This window comes from Cheilinus undulatus, linkage group 11 (assembly GCF_018320785.1).
Source record: "Cheilinus undulatus linkage group 11, ASM1832078v1, whole genome shotgun sequence".
Lineage (NCBI taxonomy): Eukaryota > Metazoa > Chordata > Actinopteri > Labriformes > Labridae > Cheilinus > Cheilinus undulatus.
In genome coordinates this window covers 31,975,330-31,999,210 of record NC_054875.1, presented here as the reverse complement: position 1 = coordinate 31,999,210, position 23,881 = coordinate 31,975,330, and the positions used below count along the sequence as shown (strand labels likewise).

General features: G+C 38.9%; 1 protein-coding gene across 1 annotated transcript in view; it reads right to left on the bottom strand.

The window, feature by feature from the left end:
- The window catches only part of LOC121517332, a 69,062-nt gene that overhangs the window by 9,217 nt on the left and 35,964 nt on the right, over positions 1-23,881 (bottom strand). The window contains exons 2-7 of the mRNA XM_041799036.1: positions 12,683-12,896; positions 7,748-7,802; positions 7,522-7,612; positions 6,988-7,415; positions 5,010-5,174; positions 1,873-2,034 (exon numbers count right to left, since the gene is read on the bottom strand). Coding sequence (XP_041654970.1) covers positions 1,873-2,034; positions 5,010-5,174; positions 6,988-7,415; positions 7,522-7,612; positions 7,748-7,802; positions 12,683-12,843 — 1,062 coding nt within the window. The 5' untranslated portion in view covers positions 12,844-12,896. The remainder of the gene's footprint in view (positions 1-1,872; positions 2,035-5,009; positions 5,175-6,987; positions 7,416-7,521; positions 7,613-7,747; positions 7,803-12,682; positions 12,897-23,881) is intronic.

Genomic DNA, 23,881 nt, shown 5'->3' with positions numbered 1-23,881 from the left:
TTAATTGCATTAAAAAATGTTATTGTTGACAACCCTTGTAGTTAAACTACTGTAAGAGTGTTTTGGTGGGTCCACTTGTATCCAAACACCTGTGAGTTGGAGAGTTAGCTCTGAAGGTAAACAGTTGTCAAGTTGCCCATGCAAATAATGTATGTATGTCCATTACAGAGAATAAATGCATTTGTTTTGAAGGTCTGAAGTCGTAAATGTAGGACACACTGTGTAAGACCTCTTTTCTCAAATTTGATCAGTCCTACTGGCATAAAATCACAGAGTGAAATAGGATATGGTCATAAAAACACCCCTTTCAAGCTTTGTCTCTTAGAGGTGATGCTTTCCTACTATTTCATCCATGCTAAATGGTTTAGCCTTGAACTTCATCCTCTCAAAGAACAGCTTTAATGTCAAGAACCAATCAAAAAAGAATGACATACCAAAAATACTTCTAGGTTTACAAATGTGTCCGTAAGTGTCAAGTAAGGCCTGCTACGTTTCTGAAGTTAATCAGTTTCTACTTGCACTGTGACCAACTGTTCCACAAGGTTTTATGCAAATCTTTTTGGTTAAAAATACCCTCATGACAGGTTGATAGACTGATCCAGTGACACACAGACAACACTGCCCAGTAAACAGGACACTTACTTTATCAAGTGAAGCAAGATCACTCTGTTTTTTATAACTCCTATTCAGACTAGATTCCTTACTTTCATAAATTCTAAATTGATGGTTACAATTTACCACCTAATGTTTCTGGCTTTTCCAAGCAGCTGATTCATGTGAAAACAGAGTAGTCCAAAACAAAAATTAGCCTCATATTAAAAAATAACCAAACAAGTCACTGCACTAAATATTTAGCACCCCTGGTGATCAAAACCAATTAGAAACCAATTAGAAAGAATGTAGTGGTGTGAGCACATGCAACCCAGGATGATTAAACTTTTATATGCTCCTCCTGTGCAGTCAGAGTGAGTAATAGAAGTCGGGCCAGAGTAAATGGCTTCAATATGGGAACATTATTTATCCCCACTCTGGCTGCTGGCTACCTGTTAGCCGTTTCCACACAGAGCAGCAGAAAGGCTCTGTGGGAACACACATGCACATACACACATACAGAGGCAGCTTGGCAGGCAGCCAGGCTCTTACATAATCCAATCCTTCCACTCCTCACTCTGGCCACTCTAATACATGCGCGACACAGCACAGCGCAAAAGGACAGAAAGACCACACACACATACACAAACACAAAAACACACACACGGCCTATCAAGGATTTAGCAGGAAAGATTAAAAGTGCAAGTCAACGACCGGGCAGACATCCACAGCTGAGACTAAGCAACAAGATCAGCCTTCCTGAATCACAAACACAAAGTCACCTGTTTTATTCACTGGCAAACACACACCCATGCAAAAACAAATACAATGCAATAAAAAATAGATATATGTGCCAGCAAACCCACAGGAAAGGCTGATCACCATCCGATAATTGTTCCTCTGTTCCCTTCTAAGAAAGAACTGCACCAAACTGTGGCCTTGACTGTTACAAACACGTCCCAGCCCACTCACACACCTCAATTACGTGACCAAAACACTCAGATATGAAATAAAAAATCTTATAATCATAGGTCCTAACTTTGTGAGCCACTCATTTTCATGTCAAACGTTGCAGCAAACTACAAAAATAGCTTTCAAAGAATGATTTCAAAGAAGAAATATGCTATGAAATCCAAAAAGAAGAAATTAAATGGCATTAATCCTGATGTTCAAGAGTCACCAGAGCTGTTTGTTTGCAGACAGTGCCCTCTGGTGGTACACATACACAGTTACAGTCTACTGGGGTTAATCTACAGCGTATTGATCCAATGATTCTCATACCTTTGGGAAGGAGTGAAGGTGAAACGGCTCCAGAGGTTTCCGTGGAAACTCCTGGCTGCGATGGAGCGCAGGAGGAGCCGCAGAGGGTGAATCACTCACGCTCGATTGGCTGTCTGACTGGCTGTCGGCCCCGTTGTTCTCCTTCCTGTTTGTCTTCTCAACCTTGAGGTGTTGAGTCAGACGTGAAAACATTACATACAACTTATTCAGTCAAAGAAGACAGCAAAAAAAAAAAAAAAAAAGGTCTGCATAAATAAGTCTGGTAGGGAAGCAGGGAAGTTAATGATGAATATGGTAAGTTAGAAGCAGCTTTTCCTTCAAGTAATTCACCAGAAAGTAAATATTGAGCTCTGCATGTTATGATGCAGTTTTGGTTTACATATATGTATCAGGGTGGGAAATCAGCCCCCGCCACCAGCCAAATGTGGGTATTTCTGAGCAGTGTCTGGTGAATTTCTTCAACCTACCAGCCACTGGGGCAGGCAAATAAAAATAACGTACAGGAATCCTTTGTGAAGGTAAACAACATAAACTTAGTAACAGCTTTTTGCTTGTTTCAGCCAACTTTATGACCAGAACCGAGCAGACCTCATCACTAATTGACTGAAGGACCCTGTCTCCACCTTCCTGTGTCAGAGCTGCTGTCAAATGTTTACAGTCGGCTGTGTGCTGGACTTGTTTGATCCAGTTTCATATGAGTAATGCTGCAACTGGTCTACCTGCTAAAGGTGTTTTCAGTTCAAACAAAAAACCTTTATTTGTTTCCAGGGTGGGCAATTCAAGGCACTTAGAGCACTAGCATTACAAAAAGCAGGGAGCAGAAGTCTAACAAAATAAAATATACATCACAATTTAAAATACAAACAATATATAAGGACAATTTAGTTTTAAATTATCAAAAAAATGAACAGTACAAATGGATGATTTTAAATATAGGTCTCAGATCTTGACAGAAACCACATTTAAATACATAAAACAAGCTGTAAAATTGGAGTGAAAAACTGAAAGCCAAGAATGGCTGTAGTGCAAAGAAACCATGATTTCAGATGGAAATAAATAATATAAACAATGTGAAATGAACCAATACAATAAACAAAGTGGTGGCAATGTAATAAAATAAAATTTAATTTAAATTTTTAATCTATCAATAAAAATATAAACAGAGGTGTATGAAGTGGGTTAAAAAGGTGTTTTAGTGTAACAAAGATAAAAGTTACTCCAGTGACTGTTTAATGGTCTTCTGAGTAACTCTTCTGATTGACTGTTGATTGGTCATCAAACTGATTTTTTTTCACCTGTTTTAACTTCAAGATAGTAAAACAAGGTGTGAAACATCAGTAATCTTCAGTTCTCTTAAGCATGACACTCATAATTACATCATACATCATAAAATGTAGCAGGGATTTACAGTGTCCTGGCATGTCAACCACTACACGTTTGCATGAACGGGTACAGGACAAACTGGTCAACAACATAGTTTAAAATTAGTGACAGTTTGGATCATTGTTGCAACAACTCCCACTTAATCTCTAAAATGTGATTGAAAAACAAGATCTCGAAACTAAACTATGATACCAAATACTAATACTTAATAAAATAATCCTTGATTATCTTCTTATAACTCTTCTAAATATGCAGTTTGTTGAAATAAAAATGTGAGTGGCTGGTAGATTTTTGAATTCACCAGCCAAAGTAGGCAAAAAAGTTAATTTCCAACCCTGAAATGTACATATAAGCAGGTAAATACTCTTCTCCATCCTCTTTATTTCATTTCAAATACTTTATAAGCAGTAACATGATTCAGTCAAAGTTAATAAACTTTCTAACACTTAAACATGTAGTATTAGCTAATAAAATCCATGATTTCCTGACAGAAACATTAGCCTAAGACAGGGGTGTCAAACTCAATCACAGCAAGGGCCGGTTTCTGAATTCAGGACTAACCTGAGGGCCTAACAGGGTCACCTTTTTAACCATAAACTGTCAACCTTGTTTCACCGATAATAAAATATGAAAAAAACTCAGCACTGATAATAAACGATTTTGACATTTAAAAAGGTAAGTTCAAATGCTCACAATCTGAGAAAAGTAAATGTATTCGATCAAAAAGGCCAAAACATAAAATTGAAAAATTTTTTATAATGGCAAATATATTAGAAAGACAGTCAAAATCATGAGTTTAACAGGTCAAAACCTGAAATAAAATTTGTAATCATGAAATTAAAAATCAAAATATGATTCAAAATTTAAATTGTGAGTCTAAAAGGTCAAACTATGGGATTATGAAGTCAAAGTTTGGAGCTGAAAATATATATTATATGAGAAGTCAAAGTTATGAGTTGAAATGCTCAAAGTATGAAACTAAAAGTCAAAATCTAAGTTTGAGTCCTAATTGTGAGATGCTAAATTGACAATGTGAAATTAAAACACAAATTAATTTCTTTTCCCACATTTCTGACTTCTTATCTAAATATTTTTACTCCTCATTTTTTCAGATTTTGTAAGGATATCATAAATCATCATGGATAAGTTTACATTTTTTATACTGGAGGAAATCTGCAGACCTCAGACTGATGGGCCAGTCATCCAGCGGGCCGGATTTAACTGTTCCACATTTAACTGGATCTGGCCCCCGGGTCTTGAATTTGACACCTGTGGCCTAGGAGCTAATTTAACAACTAGTATGTAGCTTTCATTGTCAACTTGCTGACTTTTGTGGAAAACTATGCTGCAACACTTTTCATTTAAACTCCAGCTCACCTACAATCTGATAAACATCACACCAACACCTGCTCCAGTTGTCATCTGTGACCATCACATGACATTACAGATAACTATCACAAGTCACCTTAAACCACAAACTTCTTCCAAATCTCACAACTTCAGATGATCCGTCAGCTTTTAAATGTGAAGTGACAGCAGATCTGTATACGACATTAAAATATCTTTTTGTTTTTGTATTGACATATAAACACTTTGCTCTACAACAGTCTTAAGAAATCTAGGATCTGATCCAAGGCTGGCTAAGAAAGAAACCCAAATACTCATTAAGCTGAACCAGAAAGAAAAGCATCAAAATACTTTGATATGCAGCTTTGATAACATCAACCGTTAATTATTTAATGATTTATGCTTACCTTTCTGAACTTCCGTATAGAGGCATACTCAGCTGCAGTTGGTTCATGGGTGGCCAGAGAGTTGACAGAGGACAGAGGGGACCTGTTGATAGCACTTGCACCGTTACTTCTTCCTGACAGTGGTCCATTTATGGTACCATTGCCCCTACCATTCCCTCTGCCACCCTTTGAGAGGGACAACAAAGAAACAAAAATAGTGTGGATGTGAGTTACAAAAATTATCTTGTGGCAAACCAAAAAAATAAATGTTCACCAGCTTTTTGCATTAGGCTGTTCAATTACTTTGTGACTTTTAAAAATGCTCTACCCAAGGGTGGGACAAAATATGGCTGCAACAATACGCTCTTCATGCTGGCAATTCTCAAATTGCTCGAACCAAATGAAAGCAGATTAAAAAAAGGAGAAGACAGAGATAATGTCCAACAGTGACAAAGAGCTGAATCTATAACCTATCATCTGTCATGATTGGTCAAATACTCACACTACAGCACTAAAACAGCTGGAATAATTGTATAAACAACCACTTAAAATTTTAGACTAGAAAGCATTCAGTTCTTGTCATTGCCACATCCTTTAAAGGGACCCTACATAATAAGATAAGTTCTTCCTATTGGATAGATATTGATATCTCTTACATTGAACAAAACACACCAGATATCTGTATTTTGAGAGAATTTGAATTTAGAAACTCACCAGGAGAACACTACACACTATAGTATCACCTCCAACCGCATTTGTTTGCCTCTGTGACTCTATTCACTTTGATTTGCACTGAGAGCTACATCTTCATGATTTTTCAACTCACTAATGGTACAAGTATGTTCATATTATAAGGACTTAATGGGTGACTAATGCATAGACATAGCACAGGCTGCGAATGCTGTCATCAGATGAAGTCACACTACCCAGAGTGCAGTGCCAACTAAATCATGGCAGCATCCTGTTGAATGAATTCAAATATCTATTTTCTCAAAATAAACACTTTTTTGTTCAATATACGCATGAGATATAAATATCTATCCAATATGGTGAATTTGTCTGATCATGCAGAGTTCCTTTAAAGAAGTGTAGTCTGTTTAGCAGGGGAAACCTACTTAAATACAAAAACGTCTGTCTAGTCTTTCGGATTCTTGATGGCTTGACTCCATCTCCTCCTCCGTGTAGCTTTAATATCTCTATTGCAAAAAGAACCACTAGAGGTGCAGCTAAAGGAGACTGCACAATTCAATTCAAACACGTAGAGCCACGCTGTCTTCTCCTTCAGAGCATCATATAAGTGGAATTTAGTACCACAAACAATTACAGCGATCATTTATCATCATCATTTATTTAAATAAAATGCTAAGAAATGGTTGATTGAGACAATTGTCAACACTGATGCTATCCTTATCAACACTTTCTGTACCATGTGCGGTATTAAATATGAACTGTTCTCATAAATGAACTGTGCTGTAAAAGTCTGTTTTACTATCATTTTTCTGTTAAACATATTTTGATATATTTTGACTAACTCAGGTACATTAACATCTGCCTGAATGTTGATTAATGTATTCATTTCAAATAAATATATAAATAAATAAATAAATCTGGCACTGAATTAAAAAGAATAAATTCATCAATCCTAAAACTGATTCTGTAGTGGCATTACATAATATTGTATCCTATTGTATTATATCTTATATGATAATGCATCATATACTGTATTGTATTGTCTCTAATTGTATTGCATCACTTTGCTTTATATCAATAAATTTGTGTCCTATCGTATTGTATCATGAGCCACACAGTGGTTCCCGCCTCTACATTTCTTTTATTGTCTTTAGGCAGCACAGGTTTGCATCAAAAGGACTTCAGTTAACCATTTAGGACCTTTCTGTTCAAAGAACAGTGAGTCACTGGAGGGTAAGTCAGCTCTTTCGACTGCTCTACTTTCACAAAAATCAAATCTGTGTGTGTGTGGGTGTGTGTGTGCACTCACATTCCCATGCCCGTTCCCATTGCGACCTCCATTGGCCTGAGCTGGGGGGCTTTGGGCAGCTCTGACCGAAGCCGGAGTGCTGTTAGAGGATGTGGATGGGGGGACGGGGGGAATCTTAGGGCCAGCGTCCCCTTCCCGGACACCTACACTTTCATACAAGCCGTCATCCAGGCAGTGGGTGGGAGTAGGGTTGTTTCGTATGCCTACCTCAGTGTAGGTGTGATCTCTAGCCTCCCCTCCGCCACCCCCTCCACCTCCTCCCCCATCACCTCCTCCCGACTCCCCTCCTCCCCCTCCCTGGTTAGATCCCTGGGGACTGGTTGGGATCTGGGGAAGCTGTCGCCCTTGGGAGGGCCTCAGGTCTGTCTGGGAGCGCCGGCTGTGGAGGAGCAGGAGGTCCATGCTGGCTGGGCGGCTTTTGCTAACAGCTGTATGAAGAGAAGGGATGGGGGGGGGGGGGGGGGAGTGAAACAGTGCAACAACTCAGGGTTGTGTAAGACAAAACGTCACAAACAAATGTCACTCATCACTTACAGTTTCCATTGCAGGGAAAGCGATTGATCTCATGAAGCCTGGTGTCTGATTTGCTCATGGAGTTTAGTTTTGGATGTCGAAGAGTACCCTGCTGTCACACAGAGGGGCGTGTTATTAAAAGTATAAAACATGTAAAGACCACATCTGTTTAAAAAAGACAGTCGATCAGGGGAGAAAAAACAGACAAGATGGAGACGGAGGGGAGTAAAATGGTAGCACGTCTCACCATATTTACAGATGTCCCTTTCTCTCCGGCTGGGGGGTGCTTGCTCTTGCTTTTTCTGACACAACATCAAAGAGAGGAAGGTCAACATAAGCCGATGGACGGAGACAAAAACATACACACACTCAGAGCAGAAAGATGCTATCAGCGCCCAACTCTGGAGAGGGCATAAAAGTCCTTGGTTAGTAACAAAAGCCCAGTCAAACAGTGAGTTGAGCGTGACTCAGGTTTTATGCAGAAGCACAGCTTGTCCTTCACTTAGAAACATTCCTTCTCCACTTTTATTACAATAAAGCGAGTATTTTTTCTTTTCTTAATGCTAATTCCCTTTGCCATCTTACTTTACCACCCTCTGGTATTAATCTTGTGCAACAAATGTGTAAAGAGATCTGTTACATATCCATGTGGATCCCTGAAGGTCGTAGCTATAGGAAACTGTTGATATGGAGAGAGATGAAATAAGAAGACAAAAGCTCCTGGGTGCAGGTGTGAAAGTGAGAACTCCTCTACCCCCCTTCTCTTTGTTTCTCACTTTGGAGAATGAGAATCTGCATCTCATTTCATGTGAGATCTGACTGCTGCGGTGCAAAAACAGCGAAGCAAAAAATAGCGGTTTCTAGCTCGCAAGCTCATGCAGGAATCACACGTATAACTAATTTTTCAAGGGGCTTGAACATACACTTGTGTTCAGAATAGTAGCAGTCCAACATCACTAATTGGATCAATCACTGTTTTGGGTTGAAACTATATTTCTAAATGGCCAAAATTTAATAGTAGGTGCAGTATAATAGAAAACCAACAGACCAAACAGCCATGACATGTATGCATGCCCGCACACAGATTTGGCTGACGGTCCCAGACAATGGGCCCTCCCTAGTTGTTGTGATTTACTGATGATATCAATGTATGTGTGTTGTATCAGTAGCATTGGTGCCAGCATCCTGGCTAACAGTTACCTTATTTTGGCGCTGAAAAGTGTGCCAAGCTGAGTCTGATGTTGAAGATGTTTATTTATGCCACTTTTTAACCTCTTTTAACCACTTTACCAGCTCATTTTTGGCACTTTTATTCGCCGTTTTTCATCAGTTCTATACACTTTGTCCACATCCTTTTTAAACCAATTTCTACCATTTCTAACCACTTTTCTGTCAATTTTTCCTTTGTTAACCCCATTATTTCTACTTTGGGCTTTCTGTTGCCTCTATTCATCAATTTCACAGCTTTTTATACCAATTTTTGCCAATTATAACTGCATTTCACTCTTTGTTATGCTCATTTTTGCCACTTGTCATAACTTTCCACCACTTTTTCTGTCGGTATTTCTAATCCTTCAGACATTTTTGCAACTTTCTGCCTGTTTTTCTGCTTCTGTTAACCCACTTTTGTCACTTTAAACAAATTTTTATTATGTTTTAAGAAAGGGGGTTGAGATTATGAAAAAGGCTTTGCACTAGAGCCAAAATAAATACATAATGTGTTCCTTTGACAAGACTGGTTATTAGTGAGGTAAATAATATAATACTACAGTTATCAAAGCTTAAATTTACAATTGATAAAGATTTTCCGGACCTCCATGGGCTCCCCATTTGGCTGGGCCGCACAAAATCTCTTTATCTCCCCTTATGGGGAGCCTTGCATGTATGCTGCTGAATCTGTATAATTGAATCATTAATTGAAAGGGGCATGTTCAATAAATAATAGCAGTGTGGAGTTCAATTAGTGAGATCATTCATTCATTCTGTGACAAAACAGGTGTCAATCTGAGTAAAATGGGTAGTTCCAGACAATGTTCTTAAAACAGTGTATTTGAAGGAAAGTTGATTGGAGAGAGGAGAACATATAAAGAAGTACAGAAAATGATAGCAAAGACTCAGCCAATAATCAATGATGATGATTAAAGAAGGTTTAAAGTTACCTCTGATTATTGTAACAATTAGAAGACACCTATATGAAGCCAAGCTATTCGCAAGAACCCCACAAAGTCCCACTGTTGAAAATACGACATGCTGAAGAGGTAACAGTTTTCCAAAGAACACACTGACTGGCCCTAAAGAGAAATGGCACAACAGTTTGTGGGCTGATGAAAGCCAGATTGTTCTTTTTGGGTCTAGGGGAAGCATGGTGGTGCAAGCATCATGATACAGGGATGCTAAACTCCCCTCTGAAAGTATTGGAACAATGAGAAAAATGCCTTCATTTTTGCTGAAGACTGAAAACCTTTGGGTCAAAAGATGAATATGAGACAAGAGATCAACATTTCATCATTAATCTCCATATATTTACTGGGACTGATACACAAGTTAGAAGATAGCAACTGTTGTTTAAACCTACCCATAACAGATGTGTTTTGTTGCCTAGATGTCCCATTACATTGATTATTCAAACAATAAATATAACTGAATATCAATGCTCAGTATCAGAAAACAAGCTATTGTGAAAATCAATCAGAGCCAATGCACAAACATCGCGATAGCCAGTACAACCATTAGGAATGTCCTGAAGAAGAAAGAAACCATTGATGTACTCAGTAACAGATGTCGAACAGACCCAGGAAAACAGCAGCAGTTGATGACAGCAACGTTGTGAGAGCTGTAAAGAAAGACCCTCAAACAACTGTTAGTGAAATCAGCAACAACCTCCAGAGGACAGGAGTGAAGGTATCACCATCTACTGTTCACAGAAGATGCAAATCACTCAGAATAAGAAGAACAGGAAGGCCAGGATGGAATATGCCAAGAGGAACAGAGGCAATTTGTCTACAGAAACAATTTGTCAGCCAACTTCAAGTAAGATGCAGCCAAACTGATTGGGAGATCCTTCATCATGCAGCAAGATAATGACCCAAAACACACTGCCAAAACAACAGAGGAGTTCATCAGGGGCAAGAAGTGGAGGGTTTTAGACTGAATCTCCAGTCTAAAACCCTATAGCACATGCATTTTACCTGCTAAAGAGGAGACTGAAGGGAGTAACCCCCCAAAACAAAAACACAGCTGAAAGAGGCTGCAGTGAAAGCCTGGAAAAGCATCACATAAAAGGAATGCTAAAGTTTGGTGATGTTTACAGGTCACAGAATTCAAAACTAAATAGTAAGTCTTATTTACTTCAATCCATTCTACATCTATCTGTTCCAATACTTTTGCTCGTCTAAGAATTTGGTGAAATATAAGCTGGAATGTTGATCTCTTTGCTCATATTCATCTTTTGATGTCAAACTAATTCTTTTCAGTCTACAACAAAGAATAAAGGAACTGCCCTCACTGTTCCAATACTTTTGGAGGGGAATGTATGGTGTCAAGCCTATTCATCACATACCAGGGATCATGGATCAGTTTGAATACATCAAAATACTGAAAGAGGTCATATTGCCTAATGCCTAAGAGGAAATGACCTAGAAATGGGTGTTTGAACAACACAACAACCCCAAACACACCAGTAAGCGAGCAGCTGTTTCTTGGAGTGGCCAGCCCAATCCCTGGACTTTAATCCAATAGAAAACTTGTGGGGTGACATCACAAAATGCTGGGTCTGAGGCAAAACCAAGAAATGCAAAGGAATAATGGAATGTCGTCCAGTCATCCTGGGCTGGAATATCTGTTCAAAGCTGCCAGAAGTTGGTCGACTCCATGCAACACAGATGTGAAGTGGTTCTTATAAATAGTGGTTGTACGACTAAATATTAGTTCAGTGATTTACACGAAAGCTAAATCTTCAAACATTTTTCGGTTTATATAGAAGATGTTTGATTTTTGAAAAAAAATGCAGACTGTTATTTTTTGGAAGTTTTTCTTCATTTTCTGCAAAGTAATATAAAATTTAACACATTTTTCTTCAGGTATTGATTTGGAATAAAATGTGCATTGTTCCCAATGCATTTTTGTGTATGGAAATTAAAGCTATTATAAGGATTTTGAGCTTTACTCACTTTTTTTACACTACTATGTTTTTTTTAACACAACTGTATAGAGCGCCACATTCAATCGTGTCAGAGGCATGTTACTGGAGCCACTTATCCACTGAGCTAGAACTCAACAAACATATGGCAATCATAACCCAAGGGGGCTATGAGAAGGTGAGAAATCTCCCTCTGGAGTATGGGTAATAACATAAAAAAGGAGGGCTTTTAAGTAAAAATTTCACAAGGGCTCAAAGAATGGCAGTAATATTTTGATGGGTGTAGATTAAAACCTTCCAAGCTTCTACCATAATCCCTAGAATACAAAAGAAGCAGAGCAGAATTGATTTATCTTTAAGTCAAAAGAAAAAAAAATCAATATTAGTAGGTCTCCATTTTCCAGGATGTTTTGAATTTGAACTACTAAACACTGAGGAGCACATATTTCATCTTTAGATCCAAACAAAAGTGGGGTTTTATCTCCATGGCATGAACTGCTTTGACATTTCTCTACATCCTTATCTGTGTATCCCATGGCAACAAAGCCACAGTGCAGCTTCTGATTGGTCCCTGAGGGTTTAAAAAAAAGAGAAAGCAAAGAAGGCAGCTCCATTGCTCCTGCCTGCCTCAGACTCTGATCCTCTTTAAACCACAGGGCGCTCCATTGCTTTTGCCTTCTCCTGAGGAAGTCTACACAGAGGAAGGAATGGCGTGAGGCCGCTCTGACTCTGGCCTGTCTCCTCAGTGTCCTGTAAACATCATTTCATCTGATCTGACACTCACAGCCATTAACATTCATTACTGCCACTCTGCTCAGAGCAGGGGATAAAAGAGACAGAGAGGACGGACAGGGGGACTGAGGGATGGTGAGAGGGAGGGAGGAGAGGAGTTCAGAAGAAGTAGGGGCACATAAAAGAAGGAGTGGATGATGAGAGTGATCTGGGAGGGCATGAAAGGCTGCCAGCCCAGATGATAAAACTCTGTTGTCTCTTCTTTTTAGTCTGCCCTGACTTTTTTTGACACTCATGCGGCTGTTCTCTTACCTTTGGCAGCCAACGCAGACGAGGACGATCAGGATGGTGACCACAAAGGCGGACGCTGCTGCGATGGCTCCCAGGAGCAGCAGGTTTTGGTAGGTGGGGTCCTCCTCGACATCACTCCCCCGAGTGTTTTCCATGACACTCGCTCCCTCTGGCTCACTCATTTACTTCCACTTGAGCTCAAACTCCGCCACACAGACCGTCTGCACAGGAAAACCTGCAGAAACAGGAGCGGTGGAAGAAGGAGAAAAAAGAAACAACATATGAGTGACATGAGAGATAAGAAGAAACTGCTGCAGAAAGTGGGATGAGTTTTCGTGTGTTTGTGTGTAGTTTGCCTCTGGCTTTTTGTCACTGTCTCTTTCTGACACATCTGTTTCTATTTTCGACTCATTAGAAGCCGAATAATGCACAGAAAATAGAACACCTTACAAGGCAGGCGGTGCAAGCATGCCAAAAAAAGGTTTCATCACACTCTTTCTTTTCTGTTGTTAAAAAAAGATCAAATAATACCGGAACATTCATTTGACTAGCCGAAGAGACTCTTGTGTTAGTTTAACTGGAAAAACCAACTGAGCTCCCCAGTGTAGTGTCTCACTGACAGAGAGACCAGATCAGCTGCTGTCACACTTCATTTCCTGGCAGAGCACGTTCGTTTTCCTCTGATCAATCGGGGCTCAAATGCTCACAACAAGGTTTTAAGTTTTTAAACAGTGGAACATAATTTAGTCAGCATTGTACTACAAACAGGGTAGTGTTTCTACCCTTTCATGCCTCGAGTTCTTCTATCTCTCTGATACTTGGGGGAAAAATAACCCTCCATCACCACCTACTCTGCAGACACACAATCCATGCCAGACCAAATTATCTCTGAGGAGATTGTTCCTAAACTGTTGGATTAGTCTAATTTATTTTTTCTCTTACTTTGGCTCATTTTCAAATAACTGCGATAGTAAAAACTTCGCAATGTTCTGCAAAAACCACGTAGGCAGTTCAGATAAGTTGGTGCCAGGAGTGTAAGTACTGCTAAGCATATGAATAATAAAACTGTCCCTAAATACAACTGTAGGGCACTGTGTGATTTCACTGAAAATCCAAGGGAGGGAGAATGCACTACATTAAGCGTACATAATCTAGTCCTCAGTACCAAACACTGTGAGTTTTTTAAGGAAGACATTGCTGGAATCACTTCATAGCAGGTGTATAATGTTTAGCGGCAGATTTAGCAGTTTTACAGCCCTAGGCCAGCACAGGCATGGGACCCAACACATCCATTGTAATCCCTCTTTTGAAATTCTTATTTATCAATAAAAGTCAGTCTTGTAACTTCATGTGAAACCAACCAGAAAAAGATAGATAGCTTTTACTGTCATTGTACAGGAATATACAAGGAAATTGTAGGAGTGCTGTTACCACAAATTAAAAAATGACTGTTTTGTTTTTGTTTTTTTTTAATACAAATGTCCTGGCGGATTTCTTAAAGTCCACTCAGAGACTCTAAATAAAATAGGGGCCAAGCTATTAAATGGCTGGCTAATTTAAGTGGCTTATTATAGCCTTTCAAAAATAATCGTTAATCGCCAACAATGGCTTATAGTGTGGATGTTAACGCTTGGTTTAACTAAAACATGATGTTTGAGTTCTATTAATATCCAGTAGAGGAAGCTCCAACTCCTATCATGGCTCACGCTAGAGCAGACTGAGCATCAAATTTTTTGAAGAGAATGTGTTTAACTAAATGGTAAGTTTTTAATAAGTTTGTGAAATAAACTCCTTAAGTTTCTTGTTTCAATTCAACCTGCTTGTCCGTGAGTCATGACATGCCTTGTGTTGTTCATGCTTATCCATTAGAAAACAAAGTTAGGATAACCTAGCTTAGCATTAGCTAGCCATAAACTTCAGCCAAGTCAGTAACGACATCATGAACGTAATGATGAAATATCTCACAGTAATATTACGCTCTCTTAGGCAGCCGCATGCTGCCACATAAGACCAGAGCAAATTAGTTATGGCCAGCAGGGGAGGGTGGGGGGTGTTTGTGGTCGGAGTTTGATTAATTATGACTTCATAGTTCAGAAAGATGGAGGAAAGAAAATGTGAATGCACGTTTAGAGCAGTGGTTCTCAACCTTGCAAGACACTGAGAGGGGGTCACCAGATGCCTTAAAAAAACTACCAATATTTTTTAGATAACACTGTTGCCACTTTACACCAATTTTACCAAATTTTAACCCTTTTTCATCATTTTTTAACACCAATTTTGCCAATAAAGCACATCTTGTCACATAAAACCCATTTTTGTGTATTTTAAACCCTTTCCATCACTTTTTTTGCCACTTTAAACCAATTTTTGCCACGTTCTAGCTATTGTTGCCTCTGTTGACCTGGTATTGCCTCTATCAACCCCTTTCTACACTCCTTTTATGCCAATTTCAACCACAGTTAACCAAATTTTCCCAGGTGATATCAATTTTTCATCCTTTTCCATTCTTTGCTCTTTAAAGCCATTTCAGCCACTTTTAAATCCCTTTTTACCACTTTTTGTGCCCATTTTTGGCACTTTAACCCATTTACGGTTATTTCTTGCCACTTTTAACCCATTAATGTTCTTAAAAATCCAATTTCACCACCTTTTCACCATTTTTTGCCATTACTAACCAATTTTAGCAATTATTAACCTATTTACATTATGTTTGTAACAAAAGTTCATCTAAAGAAGGCTAAATGAATAAATAAACAGATTTTTTTCTTTTGTAAGTGGTTATTATTCAGGTCAAATATAAAATATGGTTTTCACAGCTTAACTTCACAATGTACCATGGTTTTGCTAACCTCCATGGGCCCCCAGTTTGGCTGGGTCCCAGAAACTTCCCCCTTTATCCCTCCTTATGGACGGCCTTGTCTGCACATGACTATTCTTCAACGTGCATGGCTATGTTCAGCCACATCAGGAACAGTGGGGGTCCCCGGTCTCTGGCACCTTTATTTTGGATGTCACAGGCTGAAAAGGTTGAGAACCACTGGTGTAGAGGACATCAGAGGGGAGCATTTCAAGTCATGTTTTACCAGTGAATTTTATGTCAATTTACCCATTATAGATAATAATAAATTCATCATTTGTAAATACACTCACTGACCACTTCATTAGACACATCTGTGCAATGTAATGCACATAATTAACAACATCTCTATCATGAATTCTAACTTCAATAAAAAAAAAAGGAACATTTATTTGGCTGATATATTGGTTATTGGACTTTTGATATCGGTATCGGCATGGGCCTCCAAAAATCCATACTGTTCATAAACTAAAACCTGGTAACCAAATTACATCAGAGCTATGGAATACTAAATCTGCATGCATATTTCAATAACAATTGACAATTTACTCCTCTAAAAAAGGGATTGATGTTGGATATTTTTTCTTTTGTTGCCATGTTTTACCTCAAATGAAAAGTAATGCGGATGTCAAAATTCACAAAAATATTTACATTTCATAATTCATGGCTGGCTTTTATGTCTTTAAAATTTCTCAGAATACAGGCTTGGCAAGAAACTTAATTATGTTTCCACGGGGCCCCTAGTACTCTGGGACCCAGGCAAGCGCCTGCTTTTGTTCAATGATAAAATCCACCTCTGATAATGTTCCAAAAACAATGAAATTCCCTGGTTTCAATATGTCTCTGTGCCTTTTCAATCAATTCTGGGAAAAATCAGAAAAAGAGAGGACATCTTATTCAAATGGACTGGGGGCCTCATGTGACCTCCCCTTCCTCAGTCATTGTAGTCCACCGGTCAGTTTCAAATATCAGTAAATTGTAAATGAAGAAAACATGACAAATTCTGCCATAAAAATTTGAATGCAGAAGTCATTTCATAATAACCTTTGAGTAAGGTTAAAAGTGTATTTTGAAAGGAATCTGAGAAATAACTGTCTGTGATTGTTTCTTAAAAAAAGATCAACATAACAAATGTATTCTAGAAATGTACGTAAAGTCAAGTGTACAGTGTTAGTCCATGCAGGCCATGGAGTAAATATAACTGAGATCACGCTTTGCTGCCCCCTCTGCAAGCTGCTTGTTGCAACCTTCCTCCATCCCAGCTCCTCCTTTTAGCTGCTTCAGGCTAAATCAATGTCATTCTGTTGTCATTGGTGCCTGCTCTGCTCTGGGCTTTTGCTGCTTCCTGCCTCAGGCTTTCCTTGTAGGCACAGGAAAGGCTAAAACATGTGTTGTTCCTGCTTGATGCTTTGGACATAGGGTTGTGGAAGGGCATGGGGATCCCAGAGCAGCCACACTGCTTAATAGAAATAAGTGCAAATAAATAGCTGCTAATAGAGGGAAATATCTATAGCTGCAAATCATGTGTGACTGAAATTAAGTTAAATAACCAGTAAATACTCTACAGAGCTTGAATACATAAATGTTGATTTAATAAATCCTCTTAAAGCTTCATATTTGCTCCTTTAAGACATAACTTGCTAAATCAAGAGTATCCTTCAATTTATATCAACTTGGCCCTCTGGCAGTGAGGATAAAATTAATGTAGCTCTCTGGGTAACCAAAGCTGCCAATCCTTGGTTCAGACCTTTAAATGCCATACAGCCATGAAAACAGACATGACTTGATCTGGCTTGATCATATTGAATGGTATTGTATTGTATCTTGAGTTACCTTGGTTTTCCCAATTGTAATGCACACAGACATCCCCTATAAACTCTAGAATATGCCTATTTGCTGCTTTAGCAAATTTATTAGACCACCTGTCATATTTGTCTCAAAGACCATCCAGCATCATGAAGTGCTTTAATGCGGACTCTTTCATTTTTCAGTGAGCTCTCCACGTTTTACCATTTTGAACAGGAATGAGGAATTTCAAACTAAATTCACCCAAATTTGAGCCGGCTCACTGGGCTTCTCTGAGAAGTCAGAAATTAATCAAGCATAACATTCAACCACTAAAACTAATTTTTCTGTTCAGTAATGCAAGTAAATAACTATAATTTGACATATTAATCAAGAAATATTAATGTGATTTACTATTTTTTCAGTTTTTTTGTAAATCAGTAAACTTGAAAATTCATGGATAAGAATAATAATTATATTTTAGCATTAAAAATATCATTTGGGTTAAAGAGCTTCTACATATTGGTGTATTAACCATTCCAGAAACATTAAAAAATGATTTTGGTAATTACCAATGCTCTTAATTTAGGGCAGCTGTGGCATAAGCTTTACTTTGGTTAGTGTTAGGGTGGTATAATAAATTTGTTAAGCACTGTATATGACTGGGTTTCAGTTTGTCCTGTCACAGTATCTTATTCTGTTCACAAGCAGAGTTTGTGCCTGTGTGGACTTATTTTTATGTCAGTGGGATAATGTCAGCTAGCAGTGGAAAGACATTAAAGGACGAAGTGAGAAAGAGATTAAACTGGCATCAAATGACAGTGAAGACATACATTAATCCTGCGTTCTTGAGGGGCATTCTATATTCCTTCGGTTAATAACATAGTGTGATTCATCACAACATATCAGTTATTGCAGGGTGTGGATGAATCATGGCCATATATCACTTATCATATGGTATTTCATAATGATTTCCTGTGTTCATCCAGAGCATTTTTAAACAGCATTTTGACCGGATACTTTGGTCCACAATTCATGCGAGTTTTATCGAAGTCAGTAAGCTTGGTTTAGCATGCTGGAGTTTGACCTAGAGGTTAATATTTAATAACATATACATTCATAAAAGAACTAGCTGTGTGGTATAACCTCCTTTAAACCAGTGATGCAAAAATCTCATCATACAGTATTTATAAGAAGACACCTACATCCTATGTAGGCTGAGAAGGAGCTGGTGCAACTGACTCCTGAGACTGGCCTCAGAAAATGATGCTTGATTGAACAATAGGTTCAGTTTGAGGTTCTAAAAACAGACTTATTAACATGAGACTGCAATGTGGAGCAGTTGTCCATACCTGCACATTCCTCAGGTGCACAGCAAGAACACAAACACTCACTCTACATGTGCAGACACAATGTGGTTGGAGTATTTAATTAGACAGAAAGCTGAAAATAACGGATCCAAATGACAAAAGCAAGCCGTGCGCAGAAGGAGGTCATGGCGAGCTACAGTGCATGTTGTGTGTACATGAGAGAGAGAGATTGTGGAATACACCACCACATGATCTGGCTCTGGCTTTCTGTTTCTTGGAGATAAAACTGCATCTTTTTTTTCCATGTCCTCTTTTCTTGGTCCCTCTCCCTCTCTCTCTTTCTCCAGATCTCCTCTCCTCCTCCTCCTCCTCCTCCTCTCTTTTCTCTGTCTCTCTCCTGCTGTCTGTCTGCCTGACCCTGCAGATATGTGAGGCGATGCACAGCGAATGAATTAGCAGAGCAGAGGCCTCAGACAGCCCTTTATGGAATAGACAGACAGGCAGGGAGAAGGAGAACAGAGGAAAGGGCGAGAGAGGATGAATGAAAGAGAGAGAGAGGTAAGAGAGAGGTGATGAGGCACAGGAGCAAATGAGTGGGATGAAAGGACAGACAGGTGGGTGGAAGATGTAAGAAACCTGGGGGGGAAAGCAGGAAAAAAAAAAAGGAGGGGGCGCACACTTATAACATGAAGGAGGAATGAGGAGGAGAGTGTGGGATAAACAGTGGGGGAGGGAAGGGAGAGAATGGAGTGATGAGACGGGGAAGATGAAGAGAGTGAGAGAAATAGCGGGGAAGCCTGGGAGAATGTGCGCAGCGAGAGAGGGAGAGAAAAAAAGAGGAGGAGGCGATGAGAAGGAGGTCATCAGCGGTCTGTTTCTGCCTGCATTTTGTCAGCCCCCCCTTCTGAAATATTCAGAGGAGAAACACATGCGTCTGCAAGCGAACACAAAAGCAGGATGGGAGCACACCCGCGTCTCACAGCGTACTTAACAGTATGTGAAGCGCACAAGTGGCGGACGAGACTCGGGAGGAGGAGAGGCAGTTTTCTGTGCGACGCCCCTGCAGCAGTCGACGACATGCAAAAAAAAAAAACAGAAAAAAATCCAACATCTGTCTTCATTTCATGAGTAAAAAAATGATGACAGAGATAATAGTGAGACTGGTAACGATGCTGGTGATAGCCCTATTCATGCCTGCTGCTGGTGATGATTATCATAAAGACGGCGGCGATGATGATGATGAAGGGTGCAGCCACTAATATCGACGGTAATGACGGTGATAATGAGGTCAAACTGAGAGCTGCGAAGACGCGTCGAGGGGCGGATACAGAGGCAGCAGAGCTGGCAGAGCAGCGAGCAGGATGCAGCGGTGCAGCGCAACCACAGGGTGGAAGGTTTCCTCTGTGTCTCTGTGATCACACACAAACAGAAGAAGAACGCACACACACACTGGCAGAAAACTCTTGTGCTGCAAATCTAACTTCAATCACCCTGCAACAAAATGTCAAAAAGTGACGTGGAGATGTAAAAGTGAGGTCTAACAGACTCTGCAGCTTCTTTGTTATGCAACTCAACAAAGACTAATTGTACTTTCCACCTCAAGTTGTGCTTTAAATAGACTGTGGCAAAGAAAATCAGCTAAATTTCATGTGCCCTAAAAACTGTTTTCCAGCCACTAAGAGGTTTATGTGCTTAATTTCAAGCTCTTGGCTTGAACAGACCCCATTTCATATTAATTTAGTGTGCCTTTAACTAGTTTACAAGAGCATATCTAAAGAAAAAGGTCTATTGACCGGACTCATCAGGCCTTGCTGCTTCTCTTCTGCAAATAAATGAATATAACCATGCTTTAAAAACATTTCATCTGTTTAATTAGATATTTAAATGAGTAATTAATTACCATGAAGCTTCTGTGTGAACAGCGCCTTTCTTTTACAGGGCTCCCTTGAAACGCAGCTCCACCTCAAAAGTGGGGCATTTTCCTTTGGTTTAAAAATAAGCATAACCTGATTTCAGTTACAATCCAGGCCTGACGTTTACATTTACAGTTACATTCTGAATTACATCACGGGACGTAATAAATTCTTAATGCTTTCAGTAGTCTGAGAGATGTTGGTTCAGCTTTCTGTGTCGAATAGCTTTTACTGAAAGAGCAGAGCGACTCAATAGAACTGACTTCAATAAGAACGGAGCCAAACGCTGCACAAACACAGACTGGACAGCTTCCAGGAGGCTGAGGGTATATGAAGTATATTAAGGTTAACCTCAGCATTTCTCAGGTGATTCCCCACAGTCATCTAAAATTAAAGAAATCTGTTCAGCTCATACGTTCAGCTGCTGTTTGCAGTCTTGTGTGCTGAAGGGTTCTCATAAAAGAAATCACAATCACAGCTACTCTTATAGCTGACTGACAAGAGAGTTTTAGGGAGATCGAGCTCATCATATAACAGTCTGAGTTAGTGAGTGTTAATCAGTCTAACTGCAGCATCATTTACATCAGTGGTTCCCAAGCTTTTTCTTTATACCCCCCTACTTTAATCTAAGAAAAACATCAGCTTTAATTTTTTTTGATTGACAAACTCCAAACATAATACTTACACATGTTCTACACTTTAAGACTGAACAGTTGAAGGTTGCTGGAAAAAACAGGTTATTTAGAGTTGATTAAACACATTTTTAGTTTGAGATTAACAATACTCAATCATTTTGAGTGTCTTTGTCATTGTGCTCATATTATTTGACAATTATCCCTTAACTTTGTAGTTTACCAAGAATGTCTTTGGGTGTTTGACAGTTTTGCATCATGAGTGAAGTTACTGACTCAGTTAGAAAAGTCCAACCTGTGAGGCAGAACTTGATGGAAGAGGACTTCCTGGTTCAGTCTGCAACTTTCAGTTACTGTCACTTGTATTGACTTAAGCTGGACTACCTGGAATGTCCAAGATTACAGTATGTGAAAGAAATAAGGGAAGATTGCAGTGGGTGAAGAACATGTAGCTTTATGAAAAGTACTTGAACGTGTAAAAAAATAAATAAAAAAACAAGAGGACATGTCAATTTTTTAAAAGAAAAATGTCAAGATTTTCAAGTTTAAACAGTTAGAAATTAACAAGAAAAAAAACCTCAAAGGAACTTCTTTGAAAATCACAAATTTACCTGGAGCAAAACTTAAAACTTTTCATGATTCTGAAGTTGACGATTGTGTGGAAGAAAATCACAACACATAAAGCTGTTTTCTCTGCATGACAACTGTAGCTGAGAGGACTAACAAAGTAGCTGTGATTTTGGCCCAGAATCATCATCAAATCATCACCAGGGCTTAGAAAAGTCATTTTTGTAAACTGGGGTTATCTAACTACTGTTTTCAGTTTGGCTCCAGACCTAAAATTTTGAGCTTATAATATCAAAATCAACAACTTTTTTAAACTCAGAAATTATGAGTTTGGTTTCTTGTAAATATATTACTTTAATAATCTCAAAAAATTGAACTTTTTCTCAAAAATGTACATATCCTCCTTTTTTTCCTAAAGGGGCCTCATGCTCCTCTAGAGATCTTTGGTGACCCTCCTATGGATGCCCAGACCCCAGGCTGAGAACTACTGACTACTAACCTTTGAATGAAAGCCATCATTTTGCAGCGACAGAATAAATATTCAGATATTTCTACTTAAAAGCACTAATAACCGCCAGAAAAACATCCACTACAAGATAAAGTTCAACTCTTTGAAGTGGGAAAGTGTGCAGGTGTTATTAGTTAAATTTACTCATGTTAGAAGCGAAAGAAAAAATACTTTTTCTGAAGAAAAGGTCAGAGACTACAGTATATCTGAAGGGTGTTTTCCAGTTAGACTGTAAAAAGTCCTCTTTTCTCAAGCTAAGAGAAGCAGCCCAGTCTCATTTTGTGATGACATTTTATTCAGCTAACCTGGGGATTTTTAGAGACTGTATATGTAGCTTTCAAAAGGAAGAGACTTCTTTGTTTTTAAGAAAGAAAACCCTTTTCTACTGCTAATAAAAAAGGTAAATTATTCATCACTTTATTTGAAGATGAAAGGATGCTCTGCGGGATAAATTTGAAAATTCCTGTAAAAATAATCAAAGGGGTCTTCATGCTGTATAGAGTTGTATAAATGGTAATATGCAACATGTAACTTGCATAAAAAGCTCATTACTTTACTGAATTTTCTTCAGATATGTATTTTGTTCTTTAACACAGCAAATATGGCAACAAGCATTGCTATTTTTGAACTTAAGTGATTTATTCCACTTAGTTCTGATTTCTTACATCACAGTCCTTTTCTCTAACCTGACACGCAAGATGGATTTGCTTCACACATCCATCTGGAAAACCACTCATACACAGCGTTTGGGGAAGGGCGGAGTCTTTGAAAAAAAAAACTCGGTGGGGGATTGGATGAACTGTCTGTCACATCTTTACAGGCCAATCAGAGCAACAAAACATGATGTAGCGCTACTGAGATGCAAACTCCACTTAGAATTGCATAACGAGAACCTGTAGACATGTCAGTACATGGCTTTTGTCGTTTCTGAAAAGAAAACAACTCACTGCTGTTCTTTGTTCTTCTTTTGATGAAGAAATGTCGTCAAGTTCTGATAAAACTGACGCTTTAGCAGCATCCACGCTAATGTCTTCCGCCATATCTGCACTGGCCTCTTCTCGCTGCTTGCATACGTCACGACTCCACCGGGCCTGAAAGTACTGCCCCTCGTTGCTGATTGGCCCAAATGGTTCAGACGGGAGCTTTGCAAGATGGATTTGTGAGAAACACAGAAACAGGCATATCCATCCGCTATGCAAGGTTACCCTTTTTCATAATCTCTAATGAATAATACATTTTCTGAACACATGTTTATGTGTTAAGTAAACACAACTTAAGAGGGTAAAACTAGGTTCACAACATGTAAATGTGAACTAAAGCTTTAACTGTAAATACTCTACCCCTTTCAAACGCTGGCTTGGGAGCTGTTTCTCTGTTGGTCACAGTTTGAAGCCTGAAGTAGACATGCATCCACATAATTTATTTTAGTGTTTTGCACTGGTTACAAGTAAAACAAACTTGACTTTTTTCATGGTCAAACATGGGAGAAAATATCAGCACAGTGGGAGACTTACACATAAAAAGTGACAGAAAAACATCAATATTGGCCCAAATATTCAAATCGGTGCATCTGTAGTTAATACAGGAAACTGAGCACCATAAAATGTAAAGAAATGTATTAAATCATCAGCCTACAATCATCTTCAAA